Raw genomic sequence first — 18,800 nt, 5'->3', positions numbered from 1 at the left:
GAACCCCAAATCTGTTTCAAACAGGCAAGGCAAGGGAGGAGCTGAGTCGACCACGTCAGTTAGAAATACAGGAAAGCAAGCCAATGAAATGACATTTAAATTAGGAACTATTCATGCTGAGTTCCTTTCTGGCTTCTATAAGGGCCATAGTGATGGTGACAGTCATGTGGCATGATGCGAATCAGGATGTGTTGGAGACAGCATCCTCTCGTACCTTGCAAGTCCTTTCCCTGGCCCTTAAACAACGTAACTAGATCATAGAGGTCAAAGTCCACACTATGGAGATAGACTCCCTGGTTCAAAGCCTAGTTCTGCTACTTACCAGCTATGTAAATTCTGGCAAATTACCTCATCTCCCTGTGCCTCAGTGTCGTCATCTCTTGAATGGGAATAATGATGCAACTTTTCCCATCGAGATATTGTAAAGAATATATGAATATGAGACACTTAGATTAAATGAGACCCTTAGAACAGTGTTGGGCACATGGAAGTGCTACCTCAGTGTCGGCTGTTATATCCATGAGTATTTGTTAGGATTGTAACTTCAGTAAAGGGAAGCATAAAATCTGACAGGTTGACTACTGTAGATCCAGACTGTAGCACAGCACACAAGCAGGGGCTCAGTAAATATTTGTGGACCAATTCCTCATAACAGAGGTTAAAAGTTGAATTTATAGCACAATACAGGCAGAACAAGAAATGCCCACCCAAACACCAGTCAGGCAATCCTTAATTCCTTACCTATGATAATAGCAGAATTTGATCCCGAATACTTTGTCTAATGGAGCTGGGATTAGACAGACACAGGAGGCAGGGAACAGAGATATCAAGGATGATGGCAGAGATACTTACCCCAACCCGCCAGACAAAGTTTAAGGATGTAATTGGGAAAGTATATGTTGAAGACTTTGACTAGAGCTAAATACATGTGCACCGCCTCCAGGCCCATCCAAGTCAAAGAAACAAGCAGGAAGTAGTGAAGAGCCACAGCTGCTGTGATACAAAGTCCTGCTTGTGGAAATGACGATGACCAGGAATTGAGCAGAAACACCAGGTTTAGCATCAGTAGTGCTGTGCACAGGTTGATCAGGATTTTGGAAGGATGATCTTTTCGCAGTTTGCTAAAGGAAAAGGCACAATGTTTAGTCAGGTTAGGTAGGGTCTCTGTTTTTGATCAAGCATTGCCATGTTTTAGCTGCATAATACGTCAAAGAATAAAAGAACTGCCTGTTAAAATTAAGTTACTCATATTACTGTATATGCACTGAATTTCCAAGTCCCCCACCCTATTTCCAGGTAGAGCTGAAGTATCCTAAATATGGTGACCTTCACTAACACGAAGAGTAATAGCATCTCTCAGCTAAGCAGCCTCTTTTTTTCTGTCTTGTTTTGTTTTGTTTTTCTCTTTTGGAGAGAAGGAAGGAAGGAGTTTTCTGGATACAATTCTATTATCACTCCTTCAGCAGACTCAAGGCTGGATCTACATATGGCCAAATAGCAGGATGACCATGGAAACCATTTCAGGTAGTTACTTGGGTATTTCCAAAGATCCAGACATTTAGCATCTTGGAAATAAGACCTTAAGTTTCATTAAGTGATCACAATTATACTTTGTGGAAATGGACCCAGTATTTTCTAAGTGAAAAAAATATATTTTTTCCCTTTTATTTTTTTCATTTTTATGAAATGTTTATTGATTTAAAGTTTACAGTTTTCATTTTTTGGATATGTGGAGTAGATATTTTTAATGGAGGTAGATATTAAAGTACACAAATCTTAAGAGTACAACTCAATGAATCTTTACAAATGAGTACACCTGAGGAACCTCCACCCAGATCAAGAGGTAGAATATTTTCAACATCTCAGAAGGCTCCTTCAAAAAGAAAAAAAGAAGACTCCTTCATTCCTTCTCCCACTCATGTCCCACCCCGACTAGAGGTAACCAATATTCCAATTTCTATCCCCTTAGATTTAGTTTTGCCTGTACTTGGAACTTCATATAAAAAGAACCACACAGCAAATTCTTTTCTTTTTCTCACATACTTTGCTCAACTCTCTATGAGATTTAGATGTTATGCTATATTGTACAGAAGTATGGTTGAGCCTTGAACAATGTGGGAATTAGAGGCACTGACCCTCTGAGCAGTTGAAAATCCACATCTAACTTATAGTCGTCCTTCCTCCTTATTTGAGGTTCTGCACCCTCGGATTCAACCAGCCCCACATCATGTAGTCCCACAGTATTTACTATTGAAAACGATCTGCATATAAGTGGACCCGCACAGTTCAAGCTCATGCTGTTCAAGGGTCGACTGTAGTTCATTCATTTTTACTGTTCTGATGCGTTCCATTTTACGAATATACCACAAGCCATTCAACCAGTTAACTGTTAATGTACATTGGGATTGTTTCTGATTTGGGGCCACCATGAATGAAGCTGCTGTGAATATTCTTGTATATATCTTTTGGTGGACATAAGCACTTAGTTTTCTCTAAGAGTGAAATTTCTGGGTCAGCACCTAGATGGATATTTATCTTTAGTAAGTATCGCCAAAGAATTTTCCAAAGCGTCTGTGCCACTTGTTGTTCCACATCTTTGTTGAACCTTGCTATTGTCAGTATTTTTATTTTAGCCATTCTGGTGGATGCACGGAAGTATAATTATGGTTTTGAGCCATTTAGGCAGGGGTTAGGACTAGGCATTGACATCTTTTGTGAGGCGCTTGTTCAAGTTTTCTGCCCATTTTTAGTTGTATTGTCTGTTTTTGCTTTTTTGCTTTGTAGGAGTTTTTTTTTTTTTTTTATATTCTACATTCAAGTCTTTTGTCAGATATATGCCTCATGAATACGTTCTCCCAATCTGTGGTTTGATTTTTCACTATCTTCATGATATCTTTTGATGAAAAAAATTCTTAATTTTAATGAAGTCTAATTTATCAACTGTTTCCTCTATGGTTAGTGTTTTGTATCCTGTTAGAGAAATCTTTTCCTCCCCCAACCTCTTGATTTTTTAAAAATCCAGTTACAATATTTTTTCCAGAGGAGCCTTGATTGTTGTTTTTTTTAACCTGCCCACTTCATAATCTAATGAATCTGACCTCTTCTTACTGTGATGAATACGAACTTTTTGTGAAATTAACAAGTTTACAATGATAATAGCATCCATCAAATTAAATAAACTTAGAGCAAGAGTCTATGAACTTACTGAAAAGCTATGTATGTCACCATTGCAACTCCCAGGAAGATGGAGGAGATTCCACATCCAGTGTATGTTATAAGCACTAATATCCGTTCATTCACTGCATCCACTGCAGACCTGGATAAATCCTAGGGAATGTAATGTGTTGTATTTTATACATTCGCCAGGGCAAGTTTGTGGTAAAACCCTTCAGTGCTCACAAACAGGAGGTTCCCAGGATGTATAGCACCTCTGTTATAGCTCTCATAAAACCAGAGTATGTGGATGGATATATGATAAGACTGTATAAGTTTTGTTGAGCATGCCTTGTGTAATTTACTGTGTACAGGGCGTGGAGAGCCGTCAACAGCACTGGAAGAACATTTAGTCCTTGGTTTTATTGTCATTAACATGTTCCACACTTAAAATATAACCAAACTAATAGATGTGAATTTGGGATGCAAACTGAATCATTATCTGAACTGAGCGTCCCAAAACACTGCACAGAACATTAAAAAAAAATGTTCCTTTTCCTTAGACCTTAAATAATTTTCATAAAACTAAGAGACAAAATGGACCTTAGAGATGACATAAGCCAGTAATTTCTTAACTTGAGGACCATAAAAGACCTGAAATTGTATGCAAAATTATTTGAATATATGTGTGCATTGTTCTTGGAAGAAGGTTCATAGCTTTCATCAGATAATGGTAGCGATTCATGACCCATAAAAGGTTAAGAAGCACTGGTCCACTCTGGTAGTTCTCACCTGGGCACAATTTTGCCCCTCCTCCAGGGACGTTTGGCAATGTCTGGAGACATGTTTGGTTGTCACAATTAGGGAGAGTGCTACTGGCATCTAGTGGGTAGAGGCCAAGGATGCTGCTAAACATCCTACAACACACAGTACAGCCCTGCACAACAAAGAATAATTTGGCCCAGAATAACAATAGTGCCAAGGTTAAGAAACCCTGGTCCACTCCAATCTTCCACATTTCAGAAGACAAATCTAAGGTCCAAGCAAGTGAAACAACCTGACCAAGATCACATAGCCAGTTAGTGACAGAGCTGGACTGTGAGCCCTGGTCTTTTGGCTCCTGCTGTAATGTTCTAACCAGTTTGGAGGGTGGTAAACAAAATTCTTACAATTCAATAAGTATCAATGGAGCACCTCTTATTTGTTGAACAGATATGGTAAAAAAAAAAAAGAAAAGAAATATAAAACAGACTCTCACCCCTCAAGGAGGTGAAATAATTCTCTCACCATTAGGAGGAGAAATAATTCATACACAACACATTCAAATACTGGTATATAATATATAAGATAAAGTAATTTAAGAGAACTAAGAAAGTACTTGGGGCATGTAGAGAAGGAAACACATTTGAGATCCGTTTTGAAGGAAAACTCATCAAGTCCCAATATTATGGGGGACCATAGGAAATGAAGGAGATGGAAGGGTTAACAATGACTCTGAGGCTCTAAGCCTGGATATGAAAATCAATCAGAGAACTCTTATTTGGCTAAGTATAGCAAGTATTAAAAAAGTACATCTTTCCTACACTGCAATTTGACAGTAACTATTAAAATTAAATATCTTAATGACCTTTAACCCAGCAATTCTACTTTCATCAATTTATCCTACAGAAATACTTTCATCAATGTTAAAAGATAAATGGATAAAAATATGTATTACACATTGTTCATAATGGAGAAAAATAGTAACAACTACAATGCCTACCAATAGGGGATTGGTTAAATTCATTGTATTAAATCCACACAATGGAATACTATTAAAATATTTCAAAAATTTTTAGTGGATGGATGTGTGTTTACCTGAAAGGTGTCCGATATATATTGTTAGGTGAAAAGCAAGGGGTAAAAACAGCATGAGTAATTTGATCCCATTTTTATAAAACAAAAACATATATTAATATACACATAGGAAAGGAATCTGAAAGAATATACAGAAGGATGTTATAGGTGGTGATCTCTTGGGAGGAGGATTATAGGGACCTTTTCTGTAATGGTTGAATTTTGAGAAGCAGGCATTAATTTTATAAGGAGAAAAAATAAATACTTGTTTCAATCTGCTCTACTTTGGATGAACGAGGTGGGAGGCTCTTTTCCACTTGCATGCCACTTTTCCATAACTTAGTTCATACATATATTCCTGGTCTGTAATCTAATAAAAAGTTGCCAAAATTCTATCAAGAACTGATTAAGAGAAAATGCACCATTAAGACTCCGAAATGGGTGAGGTGGTCACACTGACAGATCGTGTAGTTTGCGTTTGTTTCCTTTACTTTACAGCCTGACGAATTCCATCCACCTTGCCCATCTGCAAGAGAGAGAAAGGAATTTCAAAGCAATTATGCTTTTCTAAGAAATGCTTAACGTGTGCTATAATTAGTACTGTTTGTTAAGACAGCAAGATAGAGGTATAATTGAATATTGAAATCAAGTTAAGTCTAATAGGCTAAATTGACTTCTTGGGGACATCATGAATGGCATAACTTCTGTTCTCACTTTTCCTGTTATTGTACCATATTCCTACAGATTAGGACAGACTCGAATGATGAACGACAATCCTGCTATCATGATTGAATGTCAAAGTAAGGACTGTTTTTTCAAGTAGCATGAAGAGTAAACAGGTAAATCTAGAACTTTTTGAAGGACATGACCTATTGAAAATAGGCTGACACGTGAGCCTCCTCGGTGGGACTGGAATAAACATCTGAAACAATCAGCTCAACCCAGAATTCAAATGGTCTTTGCACTTGAGCCAGATCATGGTCTGGTGCTCCTTAGGGCCAGTTAAAGCCTCTGAGCTACTTGCCACCTGCCTAGTTTCTCACTCCTGAGCATATTCATATTCAGGGTTCTAGAACCAACCTGCGTACCTCCATAACCTGTCGATCTTGGGTACTAGACCAGATTTAGAGTAAAATTTCCAGGGTAGTACTAGCCAGCGGGCTTATCCTAGAGCAGACAGCTAAGTGTGGTCAAAGTTTGTCCATCTGGGATAACACCTTAGATTCCAGAAGTTCTGGATCTATGGATGGAGGGGTGGGGGCAAAAGGAGACCTGAGAGGAGCCCAGAAACTGGCATTAATGAACATGCAGATCAACTTATTGAGGCTGTGGGGGACAAAGCTTATCATTTTCTGAGAATCTTACCCTGGGCCACTTGGAAGGGACCAGAAAAGGACAGTGCTAGCTCTGTTATAAGAAAGCAGTAGTATCCCCACATTACAGGGAGTTGAATGGGAAAGGGATTTCCCTTTTCTCCCAGAATTTCAAAGATACTGAAAAAGGAACCATCCCAGGCAGAGCTTCCACAGGTGGAAGGACTGGTCACAAAGCCACTCCTGGCATTCCAGGGGCAGTTGATTCTGCACAGGAATTCTCTGAGCTGTGCCTATATCCCCAAAGATACCAATGGAGATGGCATTTTAAGAGGAACCCATTCAGCAATCTTATTGTCCCCAAAGACACATACCTAACCAAGCAGGAAGGCTTATCCCCTCAATGAAAAGATTAAAAAGAGTAAATGGACTCCCCAAGGCCCCTAGAGAATAAATGGACTACCCAAGGTCACACGGTCAGTGTAGAAGACAAGAGAGAAAAAGGGAAGGAGACAGTAGCCATGTCGCATCTCGTGGGTAAGCACAGATAAAGAGTCAGATCTTCATCCCTCAACTTCCTTCAGACAGCTCAAGGCTGCTCTCCACTGGGTCTTCCAATTTTCTTTCTTTCAGCTAGCTGATGTGTGATTTTTCTCATCTCCCAAATAAGTCTCCTCTTAAAAAGAAAGTTAAAAAAAAAAATAAAACACTCCCATGCCTTAATTAGATATGAAATTCGTATTGGTATCTTGGTCATTCAGAGTTCCCTGTAAGGTCTGATAAGACAGTAGCTTCAGTACGACTCATCTAACTGCCAAATAGGAAAATGGTCAGGGGCAAAGTCTCATTGAAAGCCAAAGACAAAGCTTGCTAAGAAAAATACGTACTGTTGTTCCCAAAGTCCCAAAAGGCACACTGAACTTGATCGTAATTCTAAGGGAAAAAAAAAAAAACTCAGAGGTTAATACCTTTCCTTGTGATAGTTACCATACAATGACAGCCACACACAAGTGTTTTCTTTTCAATGTTTTTTTTTTCAAACAGTAGACACACATACACACCAACCATTTGTGAGCTGGTTTTAAGTCTAGCTTCAAGTATCTTAGGGGTCACAAGGGTGAAAACAGCATGTTACTACTGCGTGGTGATCTGGTACGTGTCCTTTAAAAATATTTGGTGACATAAGGATTTGCCATGTTCTCCTGGTGCAAAGTCCAGGAGGAGGCTGCAGATGGTCAGTTCAGGTCTGCTGGGTGGTATTTCTTGTGGAACTTTGGAACTGGGGGCTCACAGCTGAGATCAAGCTTTATGGGTACAAGGTTGACCTGCCTTCTCATTAGGCCTACTGAGCATTGCTGAGGACTCACCAGCTTCTCAAGCTCCAAGGAACTGGAGGGCAATGAGAAATTGGTTATGGGGCATGCTTGGAGAGCTGTGGTCCCAGCCAGAATTAAGAGATCTTACCCATTTAACATGTTTCATTTAGTATCTATTTTTTTTTAAACTCCCTCTCCCACTCTTCCTTCTTCCCTTCTAGAATTAAGACCTGTGAAAAATATGCTGTAACATATGGTCTTTTAGATTGGGAATGAAGGAAGCTATTAAGACTTCACACTGGACATACATTAGCATCAAAGAGTGGAATAGTTAATTCATTCTTATACCACAGCTAAATTTGATCATTTAGTAATATATACCTTATGTTATACCATATGACTATGGTTTTAATCCTTTGGATAATTGATACATATTTTAATGCTTGAATTTCATGGAAATTCAAAGAAAAATGTTCAATTATTTTGAATGAAGTTGTTTGCATCACTCAAAAATAAACGGAATTAAATGTCATTTAGAGTGATGGGGCAACCAAAAGATCCACCTGCCCCGCAGCCACTCCTCTTTCAATCTGTTACAATGCTGGAAACCCACTGTTAGCCCTTTAGGCTAAGGCATTATTTCTAGAAGGCCCCAATTACAATACACCTCTGCTACCTGGAATGGGACAATCTTCATTAAGTCTTAGAAGCACATCTGTTAACTAGCCAATTATTTTTAACAGGAAAATCATGGAGCGGTTCTGAGGCTTTTTCATTCTGAGACAAAAATGGAAATGGTACCCGTTTTCCTTCGATATGCTGCAGAGTAATAACCACTGGGTCTGCCAAGTTCTGAATGGATGTATCTGAAATGCTGGCACTCACAACATACGTGGTTAATGCTTTTGCAACGTTTTTGGTCTGCAGATGAAACATATAAGGAAGAGGCATTCAGGTCCTAAATTTCTAATTTCTTGCATGTTAATTATCAGTCTAGAATTTTGAAGTACCACACAGCATAAGGGATAGAGATATGGAAAATAAAATCACAAGCTAAGAAGGAATTTTTAGAGGTAATTTAGCTCATCTACTGTCTTTACATTAGGTCTAAATCATACCAAGCTAGACCAGTTCTTTCATATATCCATACATCCACACATCCACATATCTATCTAACAAGCATTGGTTTTTCACCCACAGCAAAGTACAGCCCTAGCAACACAGCGCAGCTATTGCCTACTTTGATAACTCTCCAGACCCTGACATCTCCCAGCTTACCTCAGTTCTAATCCTCACCCATCCTCACTAACTTTTAGGGAGCCCCTCCTTATAAGGAACATAAACCCATCATGGATTAGTTATAAGCCTCCTCCTGTTCCATCCTCACTGGAGATGGAAGCAGGCTGATTAACATCCAGGTTGGAACAAGTCTCCTCCCTAGGCCACCATGAACTCAGAGGCCAGAGCACAGGCACTGTGTGTCTTGGTGTCCCCCACATGGCTCAGCGCACGGCAGGTATCTTATCTTGTAACCACAGTAAGCCTGTTACTTTCTTAAGTGTTTCCCACAAACTAGCTTCAGTCCTCACTGAAACAATATAGGCATTTTTTTTCAGATAAGCTGAGGCTCAGGGAGGCTCAAAAGCTTGCACAAAGTTGCACAGCTAGTGACTGATAGGGCAGGGATCCTTAATAAACATTGTGTAACAGAAATGAACTAGAATGTAGCCACCGAGGCGCGCAGCTTGCTAATTAACAGGGCCAAAGCAGCCTGGGCCAAGGCTCGAGGAGGCGAGGCAGCTGGGAGAGTGCCGTTTCCAGGGCACGCCCGAAGAGACGAGAGGTGGGGCAGGGGCAAGACAGGAGGGAGAGGATGCAGCTCCTCTGAGGACTTGCTGAGAATGCCCAGAGGAGGTGAACCCAGATGATGTCCCTTGAGGAGCCCCCTGGGCCACTTTTAGAAGGTGCCAAGCTCTCGTACTTCTGAGCCCTGCAGCTGCTGACAACTGAGGGATTGTGACCACAGCCTGGAGCTCCACTAGGAAGCTACCCACTTCCTATCCCTGACCAGCTCTGTTCATCCAAAGCCAGCCTGACGGTGCAGTGCTCCCTTCCCAGAGGGATTCCCCTGGGGCAGTCTGAGGGGAGGAGGGTCTGCAGCAAGATACGGTAGAAAGGGCCCCGCCTGACAGTCAAAAGCCCAAGTCCTAGTCCACGTCCTAGCCCAAGCCCTTTTGTTGCTTGAAAGTCCCTTCCCCTTTCTGGGATGTTGATGACATGAAGGAAGGTGGACCAGATGATACCCAACCACCCTTCCAACTCAGTCTAAGAGATGCAGTTGTCTGTAGTGAAAAGGCCAAGGGAGGAGACACACACACACAGTGACCCAGGACTGAATGAACTTGTTCTCTGGCTTTAGTTTCCAGATTTGCAAAATGGCGGCCATGCAGGGAAAGGAACTAAACCACTGCTCACTCTTCCGCCCTCTGGCTCTAGGCTCATGTTGTACCTATGTCACTTCTGAACCTTTGCAGAAACAGTTCCCCCTGCCTGAAACACTCCTCCCTCCTTCTCCTCACCCCTTTTCATCTAGCTGGTATTCAACCTTGGGTCTCAGCTGACGCCTCTCTTACAGTAGGCCTTTCCTAGTTTCCCAGTTGGGGGCAGGTGCCCTCCCTTGTGCTTCCAGAGCCCCTGTGCCATACATACTTGCCTCGTGCTTTGTCCCTCTCCCCAAGAACTGCCCGCTAGTGGAGGAGTGGTGGAGGAGGTATGTGTTTTCCAAGAGTGGTGTCTTATCAATGATTTTAAGGTAGTATGTTGTAATGACAGTTAGGGTTTGAATCAAAAGATGTTAGAAGCAGCAGTGTGGAAGCAAGGCTGTGAGACTCAGGGGGAAAGGTAGTTAAACGGTGGCATCTCTTGTAAGTGCTCACTCCCCAACCACCAGTGACCCAGGTCCCAGCCTTGGGTCACCCCCTTCCATGTGAGAACCCCCCCATCCAGCACCACATAAGACAAGAATTTAATAAATATTTGCTAACTGATTAATAACTGGGTGAATAAACGAATAAACTGTGTCACCTCCAGCAGGTCCTGTCCCCTCTCCGGGTCTCAATATCTTCATTGGTAAAATGAGGAGATGGGACACAATGAGCTATAGGGACCCTTCCGTTTCTGAAATTGAGGTAGGCTAGTTCCAATTTTTCTTCATCTGGCACTATGACGTCTAAAGGCTAATTTTGGCAAAGATCTTTAATGTCTTTCAGTGGAAGGTGATTGTGAATAAAAATTAGTTATTAGGTGTGAAATCTATGCAAAACAAATTTAGCTTTTATTCTACACAACAAGCACAGCTCTCTGAAGAAAGGAGATAAACTAAGACCAAAACAATGGCATCTGAGATGATACAAAGAAATTATAAGTTTACCAAAAGGATCTGAGTGCTATGAACCACATTCTTAATTTTGATTAAAATATTTATTCATTAACTGGGTTGTCCTGGGTCCAGCCTAATTTTTTCCATTAAAAAGGTCTAATAAATATATAGCTACTGAAAACATGTTAGCACAGGGCTAGCTGCCATGAAAATAAAACGTGCCTGAGCCATGACATCCCACAACCTCCTTGAGAAAATCAACCTAGAAATGAGGCAGAGGTGTAAGACAAGAATACAAGCAAGGGGTGAGGAGGAGAGCAGGGGCTCACAAACTCCAGGCAAACTTCCTGGATGGGATTTGAGCTAACCCCACAGGAACAAATATAATTGAGATAGAAAGGGGAGCTGCTACGGAATTCCAGGAGAATGGAACACCCTACAGATATAGCTGGAGATAATGTGTTGTATTTGAGTTAGTATGTGATATGTTTAAGCTGGTCCAGTACAAGCCGCCCCCCCCACCTCCAATAACTGTGAACATTTAACCATTAGAAATTCATTTATTTGGATAACCTCTCTAGAAAATGCAAACACCCTAGGGCATTCATGTATGGACCACTTAAAATACTTGAACTTTGGAGTTAGATGCCCTGGGTTTCATTCCTAGCTATGTCACTTCCTAGCTGTGTGACTCTGGGCAAAATTACTTAACTTCTTTGCCTTAGTCTGCTAGGGCTGCTATAACAAAGTCCAGATTAAGTGGCTTATAAACAACAGAAATTTATTTCTCACAGTTCTGGAAGCTGGAAGTCCAAGATCAACCATGCCTACATGGTTGGGTTCTAGTGAAATCCTACTCTCTGGTTCATAGGTGTCACGTTCTTACTATGTCCTCACATGGTGGAAGGGGTAAGGGAGCTCTCTAGGACCTCTTTTATAAGGTTACTAAATCTCATTCATGAGGGCCCCACCCTCATGACCTAATCACCTCCCGAAGGACCCACTTGCTCATACCACCACGTTGGAGGATGGGATTTCAACACAAGAATTTGGGGTGGACACAAACATTCAAACCACAGCACTCTTTGTCTTGGTTTCTTGTGAGAAGCAGGTGAGACATTAAGTGTAAATACTAACAATTAATAGGGATCATCATCAACAACGTCATGCAAAAACTCTGACTGCTGTCTTCCTGACAGTGAGACGAGACAGAGCAGGCTGAAAAAAAATGAGCTTTGGGTTAGGCAGAGCCCCAAGAGAGGCAAATAATAAAAGCAGTACAAACATTTATATGGGGCTTATTATGTGCCAAGCAATATTCTAAGCACTTTAATTAGTATTATGTATTAACTCCTTTAATCCTTCAGCATCTCAGTGAGGTACTACCAGTTTCCTGTTTTACACAGAAGAAAACTAAAGCACATGGGGGTTGAGTAACTTGCTCACAAGTTCACACAGGTAGACAATGGCATAGCCAGCATTGAAGTCAGCACCTGGCCCGAGTCCATGCTGTTAACCACCACATCATACTGCCTCTCTGTTTTAATAATGGGTGACAACAGGAGCCCTCAGAGAAGGTTCTGTGGAGGTGGTGGGAAGGAGCAAAAATATCTGTAGGCAAGTGTCCTCCCGGACACCACTCAGCTTCAAGTAATTGGCCCTGAGAGATGGGCATATTGGCTTTGAGGAGCCAGGGAAGATTTGGGAGGGGAAAACTGACAAGCCGAAATGGCATTTCATCAGGAGGACTCGCTGTTCTTTTCTGGTTTGGAAAAATCTTGAGGCCTCTGTTTGGTCACCAGATAATCCTTAAGGTCCCTTCTAAAGCTGAGAAGCTGTGAAAATGAAAAAAATCGTGGAACATCATTAAAGCAGATGTTGATTCATGTTGAGGGCCAGGGGTTGTGCTGGGAGACTTGTGGAATAAATCAGAGAGCATATTCTAAAATAAACAGAACATTGTGAAAATAGCAAGAGTACGTAATTATAGTGAGTCACCGTTTGTCACTTCATGACAGTTACCAGAGGCAAGAACTTACCTTAAAGAGTGAAGTTTGGCCAAAAAAATTAAACAAGATGGTATGTAAGTTGCTAAGAGGAATTCTCTCCCTCAGTGATTTAGGTAAATATATGGAGGCCAAAACCCTCCCCAGAGGGACCTCACCTAGGTAAATCTGCCAAAAAAGAAAAAGCCAGAAAATGAAAACTGGAGTCATCACCCATCAACTCAAAATCCTCCCCACCTCCCACTCTACCCCCAGCCTCAGCCCCATAGCACCACACGGGGGGCTGAAGGGTGGGAACTAGCTCCACCAGCTATGCTACACCTTTTACATGCACACATGCACGCCATGTGCACTCAAATCACAGGCCAAGATGTGACTCAGGGGCACAGACCAAGACACACACACATACCACCTTTTCCTTTCTCATACTATCCTTGAATTTCTCTCCCTTCAATCTGCTTCCACCTGGGTATTCATAGAGGTAGAAAGAGTAGACTGACAAATAACGTGATTTGCCACGATTCTCAGAAATAAAGGCTAGTCTTCAAAGGCAGGCCACCTTCTCCCATATAGTTCTGGGGCAGAGGGGACCAGAAAGGAACCAATACAATGTAAATAGGCACTTGTCTCACAGTTTATTGAACAATGCTTTTGTTAAAAAGTAGGGCAGGACTATGGAAAACAGTATAGAGTTTCCTTACAAAACTGAAAATAGAGTTACCATATGATCCAGCAATCCCACTCCTGGGCCTATATCCAGAGAAAACTCTACTTCAAAAAGATACATGCACCCCAATGTTCATAGCAGCACTATTTACAATAGCCAAAACATGGAAGTAACCTAAAAGTTCATCAACAGATGATTGGATAAAGAAGATGTGGTATATCTAGACAATGGAATACTACTCAGCCATAAAAAAGAATAAAATAATGCCATTTGCAGCAATGTGGATGGATCTAGAGAATCATACTAAATGACATAAGTCAGGCAGGGAAGGACAAATATTATATGACATCACTTATATGTGGAATCTAAAAAATGACACAAATGAATCTATATACAAAACTGAAACAGACTCACAGACATAGAAAACAAACTTATGGTTACCAGGGGGAAAGGGGTGGGAGGGATAAATGGAGAATTTGAGATTAGCAGATACTAACAACTACATATAAAATAGATAAACAACAAGGTCCTATTGTATGGCACAGGGAACTATATTCATTATCTTGTAATAACCTATAATGAGAAAGAATACATATAAATATATGTATAACTGAATCACTAAGCTGTACACCAAAAACTAACACAACATTGTAAATCAACAATACTTCAATTAAAAAAAAAAGTGGGGCAGGGAAGTGAGGCATTACCCATTAGGAATTAGAGGCTCAGTATCAGAAGAACTTGCTGATTAGATTGGTAATAGCATTTGATAAGTACTGGCACATTTTTGAGAGAAGAAGAGGGCGTTACCAATAATTACAGTGGAACCACAGTCATAAACCTCGACTATCCCAGGAAAAACAGGGTATATGAGCATCCTTACATGCATTCTGTCATTTAATCTCTCTATTAACTCTGAAAAGAATGTTGTATCATACCAGGAAATGAAAGCTCAGAAAGGTTAAATGACTTATCTAGGGTCACACAGCTGAGATATAGTTGAACAAAGATTTATGTGATTTGGACCCACATTTTCCCCATTATCCATGCTACCTTTCAAGGGACTATTATCTAGCTGGTTATATCATGGGGAGATGAAAGTTTGTAATATTTCTAAAAATGAATTGTGAGCCCCAAAGCCATGGGTTATGATTTAGCTTCAACATATGAGCACTTTGGCACCAACAATGTCATTGGGGTTGGTTGGCTTATTTTTCTCCACCAAGATTTATAATAGAAAACCCTACACATATGGGAAACTATGTTCAATATCTTGTAATAACCTTTAATGAAAAAGAATATGAAAAAATAAATAAAATGATTAACTGTAAAAAAAAAAAAACCTACACATAAACAAAATGCAGTGAGAAAGCATTTGCTTCCAGTACAGCTGACTAGCTCCTAATGGACTCAACCCTCCTGCATATAACAACTTCACAAAATAGCAATGACCTGAAGACACTGGAAAATGAACAAAAGCAGGCAGATTCTGGAGAAGAGTAGACACTTGGAAAAAGGTGACATCACAAGGTGAGTTACCTGTTCTTAGAACTTTTAGCCAGACGGCAGCTGAAACAAACACTGTGAAGGACACTCAAAATTCTGATAGAAAACCTGCAGTCTTTGTGGCATGAAGAAGCAGAAAACAAAGGTCAGTGTAACCACAGCTACTGGAAGCTCAGGAGGAGATCTTTGAGAGGAAAGAGCTAGCGATGGGGAGCCAAAATCCTGAGTATAATTTCTGCTTGACCTCTGAACCGCATATGTACAGGACAGACTCCAACTAAGGATAAAGGAGTTAACTGAGATTTGAGCTGCCATCCAAGAGATGGAATCTTAATTGTCTGGTATAACAAAAACAATAATCTTCAGAGAAATATAGTAGAATCCAGAGTCTCCACAATATACCATTCACAAAATCCAGGACAGGATCCCAAATTATCCCATATGTTGATAAAATGAATAGGACCCATTTTCAAGTGAAAAAGACAATTAATGAAGCTCAACCTTGAGATGACCCAGATATTAGTTAGCAGACAAGGATTTTAAAGTAGCTAGTATAACTGCGCTCGGGTATTTAAAAGAAATATGTTTGCAATTAATGCAAAAAGAGGAAGTAACAGCAGAGAAACAGAAGAAGAAAAGAGCAAAATGGGCTTTCTAAAACTGAAAATACAATATTAAAATTTTAAACTTGCACTGAGTAGGTTCAATCATAACATGAAGATGACAGAGGCTGGTGAACTTGAAGAGAAATCAATAGAAATTATACTATCAGAAGGCTAGATAGTAAAATGATTGAAAACATGAGCAGAATCTCAGGATGCTGTGGGGCAGCATCAAAAAATCTTACATACATGTAACTGGAATCGCAAAAGTAGAGTAGAGAGAGAATGGTGAAGAAGCAATATTTAGAGAAATAATGGTGGAAATCTCCCCAAATTTGGTGAAAGATATACATTTACAGACTCAAGAAGCTCAGCAAACCTCAAGCAAGATAAATAAAAAGAAGAACGTGCCCAGGCACATAATAGTCAAGCTTTAAAAAAAAAAAAAAAAAGAAAAAGAAAATATTGAAAGCAACCAGAGAAAAATGTCACATTACATATCATAGAGGAGCAAAAATTCAAATGATTACTGATTTCTGACCAGAGAACATGGAGGCCAGAAGAGAATGGAGCAACATCTTTAAAATGCTGCGGGGTGGGGGGTGGAAATGCTGCCAATCCAGAATTTTCTAGTAAACAAAAATACTCTTCAAGAATAAAGGCAAAATAAAGACATTTTCAGATAGATGAGAACTAACAAAATTCATCACCATCAGACTTTATACTACGAGAAATACTAAGTCAATTTCTTCAAGGTGAAGGGAGATGTTACCAGATGGAATGCTGAGTTTTAGGAAGAAAGAAAGAACATTAACAATGATAAATATCTAAATAAACAGAATAGACTACTTTTTTCTCTCAATTTCATAGGACTCTTTAAAGCAATGATTATAGCATTGTCTAGTGGGGTTTCTCATCTGCCTAGTTACAATATATACGACAACTATAACATAAAAGACAGAGGGTATAGATGGATAAATATGGTTAAAGTTTCTACATTTTACATTTCTACATGAAGTGATACAATATTACCTCTAAGTAAACTGCAAAAATATAAGGATGCATATTGTAATCTGTAGAGTAACCATTAAAAAATAATGCAAATAGATATAACTAAAGAGACAGTAAAAAAAAATTCAATTATAAAAAAAAATTTAAATAAACCAAAAGGAAATAGGAAAGGAGAAAAAAAACAGAGGGACAGATAGAAAAAAAAAATAGTAGTCTTAAATCCAACCGTATCAAAAAAGATGTTAAATATTAAAGGACTACACACTCCATTAAAAGGCAAATACTTTCAGGATGGACAAAAAAGTGAAATACAAACTATGTGCTATTTATAAGAAGTACACTTTAAATATGAATATCACAAATAGAAAGTAAGTGGATGAAAAAACATTTTATATATATATATATACAGTGAGCATAAGAAAGCTGAAATGACTATATTAAAATCAGTTAAAAAAAGACAAAGCATATTATCAGAAATAAAGAGGGCTATTTCATAAATAAGTTAAGATTAGAATTATTATTAGGAAGACAAAACAACATCAATGTGTATTCACTTAATAACAGAGCCCCAAAATAAACAAGGCAAAATTTCACACAACTAAAGGGAGAAATAGACAATTTCACAATCAAAGCTGGAGATTTTAACATCCCTCTAAACTAGGAAACAATTAAGGAAAAACATGAATAAAGATATAAATGATCCGAACATTATCAACCACCTTGAGACCTAACTGATATTCATAGTACAATATATTCAATAACTGTAGAACACATATTTTTTCAAGTGCATATGAAACACAAAAATATATCATACACTGGGCTATAATACAAATTTCAATAAATTTAAATGGGTTGAAATTATACTGAGTACATTCTACGATTAAAATGAAATAAACAAGAAATCAGTAGCAATAATATATTTTAGATATCTCCCAAATATCTGCAACTTGAAGAATACACTCCTGAATAATCCATGGATCAAAGAAGAAAGTAGGAAATATTTTGAACTGATTGACCATGAAAATACAATATATCAAAATTTGTAGACTACCACAGTGCTTAGAGAGATATTTATAGCTTTTGATAACTAAATTAGAAAAGAAGAAAGATCTAACATCAATGGTCTGTGAATCTACCTTAAGAACCTAGATAAGGAAGAGCAAAGAAAACCCAAAATACAGGGAAGGAAATAATAAAGAGCAGATATCAACAAAATAGAAAATAAACAAAAAAATTAGCAAAGCCAAAAGCTGGTTACTGGAAAGGATAAACAAACTTGAAAAACCCTAGCTATACTGATCAAGAAAAGAAGAGAGAAAAAGAAATTATCAAGAATGAAAGAGGGATTACTCTTATAGATCAGAGATGTTGACAAACTGATCAGGAGGCCAAATCCTACCAAATCTATTCTCCCAAAATTGATCAATAGCTTCAACTCAATTCCAGTTATAATCTCAGCAAGTTTTTTTTAATACAAATTGATAAGGACATTTTGAAAATTCACATGGACGTGCAAAAGGCCTAGAATAACCAAAGCAATCTTGAAAAGGAACAAAGTTGAAGGACTCACACTACCTGACTTCAAGACTACAGGAATAAAGATAGTGTGATAATGGCATAAGAATCTACAAAAAACTTAATGGAACCAAATAGAAAGTTCCAAAGTAGACCTGCATTTACAAGAGTATTTGCTATTTTGTCAACATTGCCAGAGCAAGCCAAGGGAAAGAAAAGTCTTCAATAATGGAACAAAATTAACTCGAAACCATACACCACACCATGCCTCACACTATACACAAAATTAAATTCAATTAAGTAGGATTATAGTCCTAAAAGTAAAAAACTAAAACCATAGGTCTTTTAAAGGAAAAAGTATCTTTATGACCTGCAAAGATTTCATAGGCAAGTCATATGCTGTTATTCACAGAAGAAAAAAACTGATAAATTATACCTCATCAAAATAAAACGTACGCTCTTCAAAAGACACCACTGAACAAATGAATAGGCAAGC

At 39.0% G+C, this 18,800-nt stretch overlaps 1 protein-coding gene across 1 annotated transcript in view; it reads right to left on the bottom strand.

Moving 5' to 3' along the window:
• Positions 1 to 18,800, bottom strand: part of ADGRG4 (adhesion G protein-coupled receptor G4) — an 86,156-nt gene that overhangs the window by 12,621 nt on the left and 54,735 nt on the right. The window contains exons 14-19 of the mRNA XM_074359268.1: positions 13,037 to 13,171; positions 8,420 to 8,539; positions 7,190 to 7,235; positions 5,412 to 5,515; positions 3,206 to 3,327; positions 853 to 1,121 (exon numbers count right to left, since the gene is read on the bottom strand). Coding sequence (XP_074215369.1) covers positions 853 to 1,121; positions 3,206 to 3,327; positions 5,412 to 5,515; positions 7,190 to 7,235; positions 8,420 to 8,539; positions 13,037 to 13,171 — 796 coding nt within the window. The remainder of the gene's footprint in view (positions 1 to 852; positions 1,122 to 3,205; positions 3,328 to 5,411; positions 5,516 to 7,189; positions 7,236 to 8,419; positions 8,540 to 13,036; positions 13,172 to 18,800) is intronic.

The sequence above is a fragment of the Camelus bactrianus genome, chromosome X (assembly GCF_048773025.1).
Source record: "Camelus bactrianus isolate YW-2024 breed Bactrian camel chromosome X, ASM4877302v1, whole genome shotgun sequence".
Classification (NCBI taxonomy): Eukaryota; Metazoa; Chordata; class Mammalia; order Artiodactyla; family Camelidae; genus Camelus; species Camelus bactrianus.
Note: the sequence above shows the minus strand (reverse complement) of the source record. Positions and strands in the feature narration are given on the sequence as shown.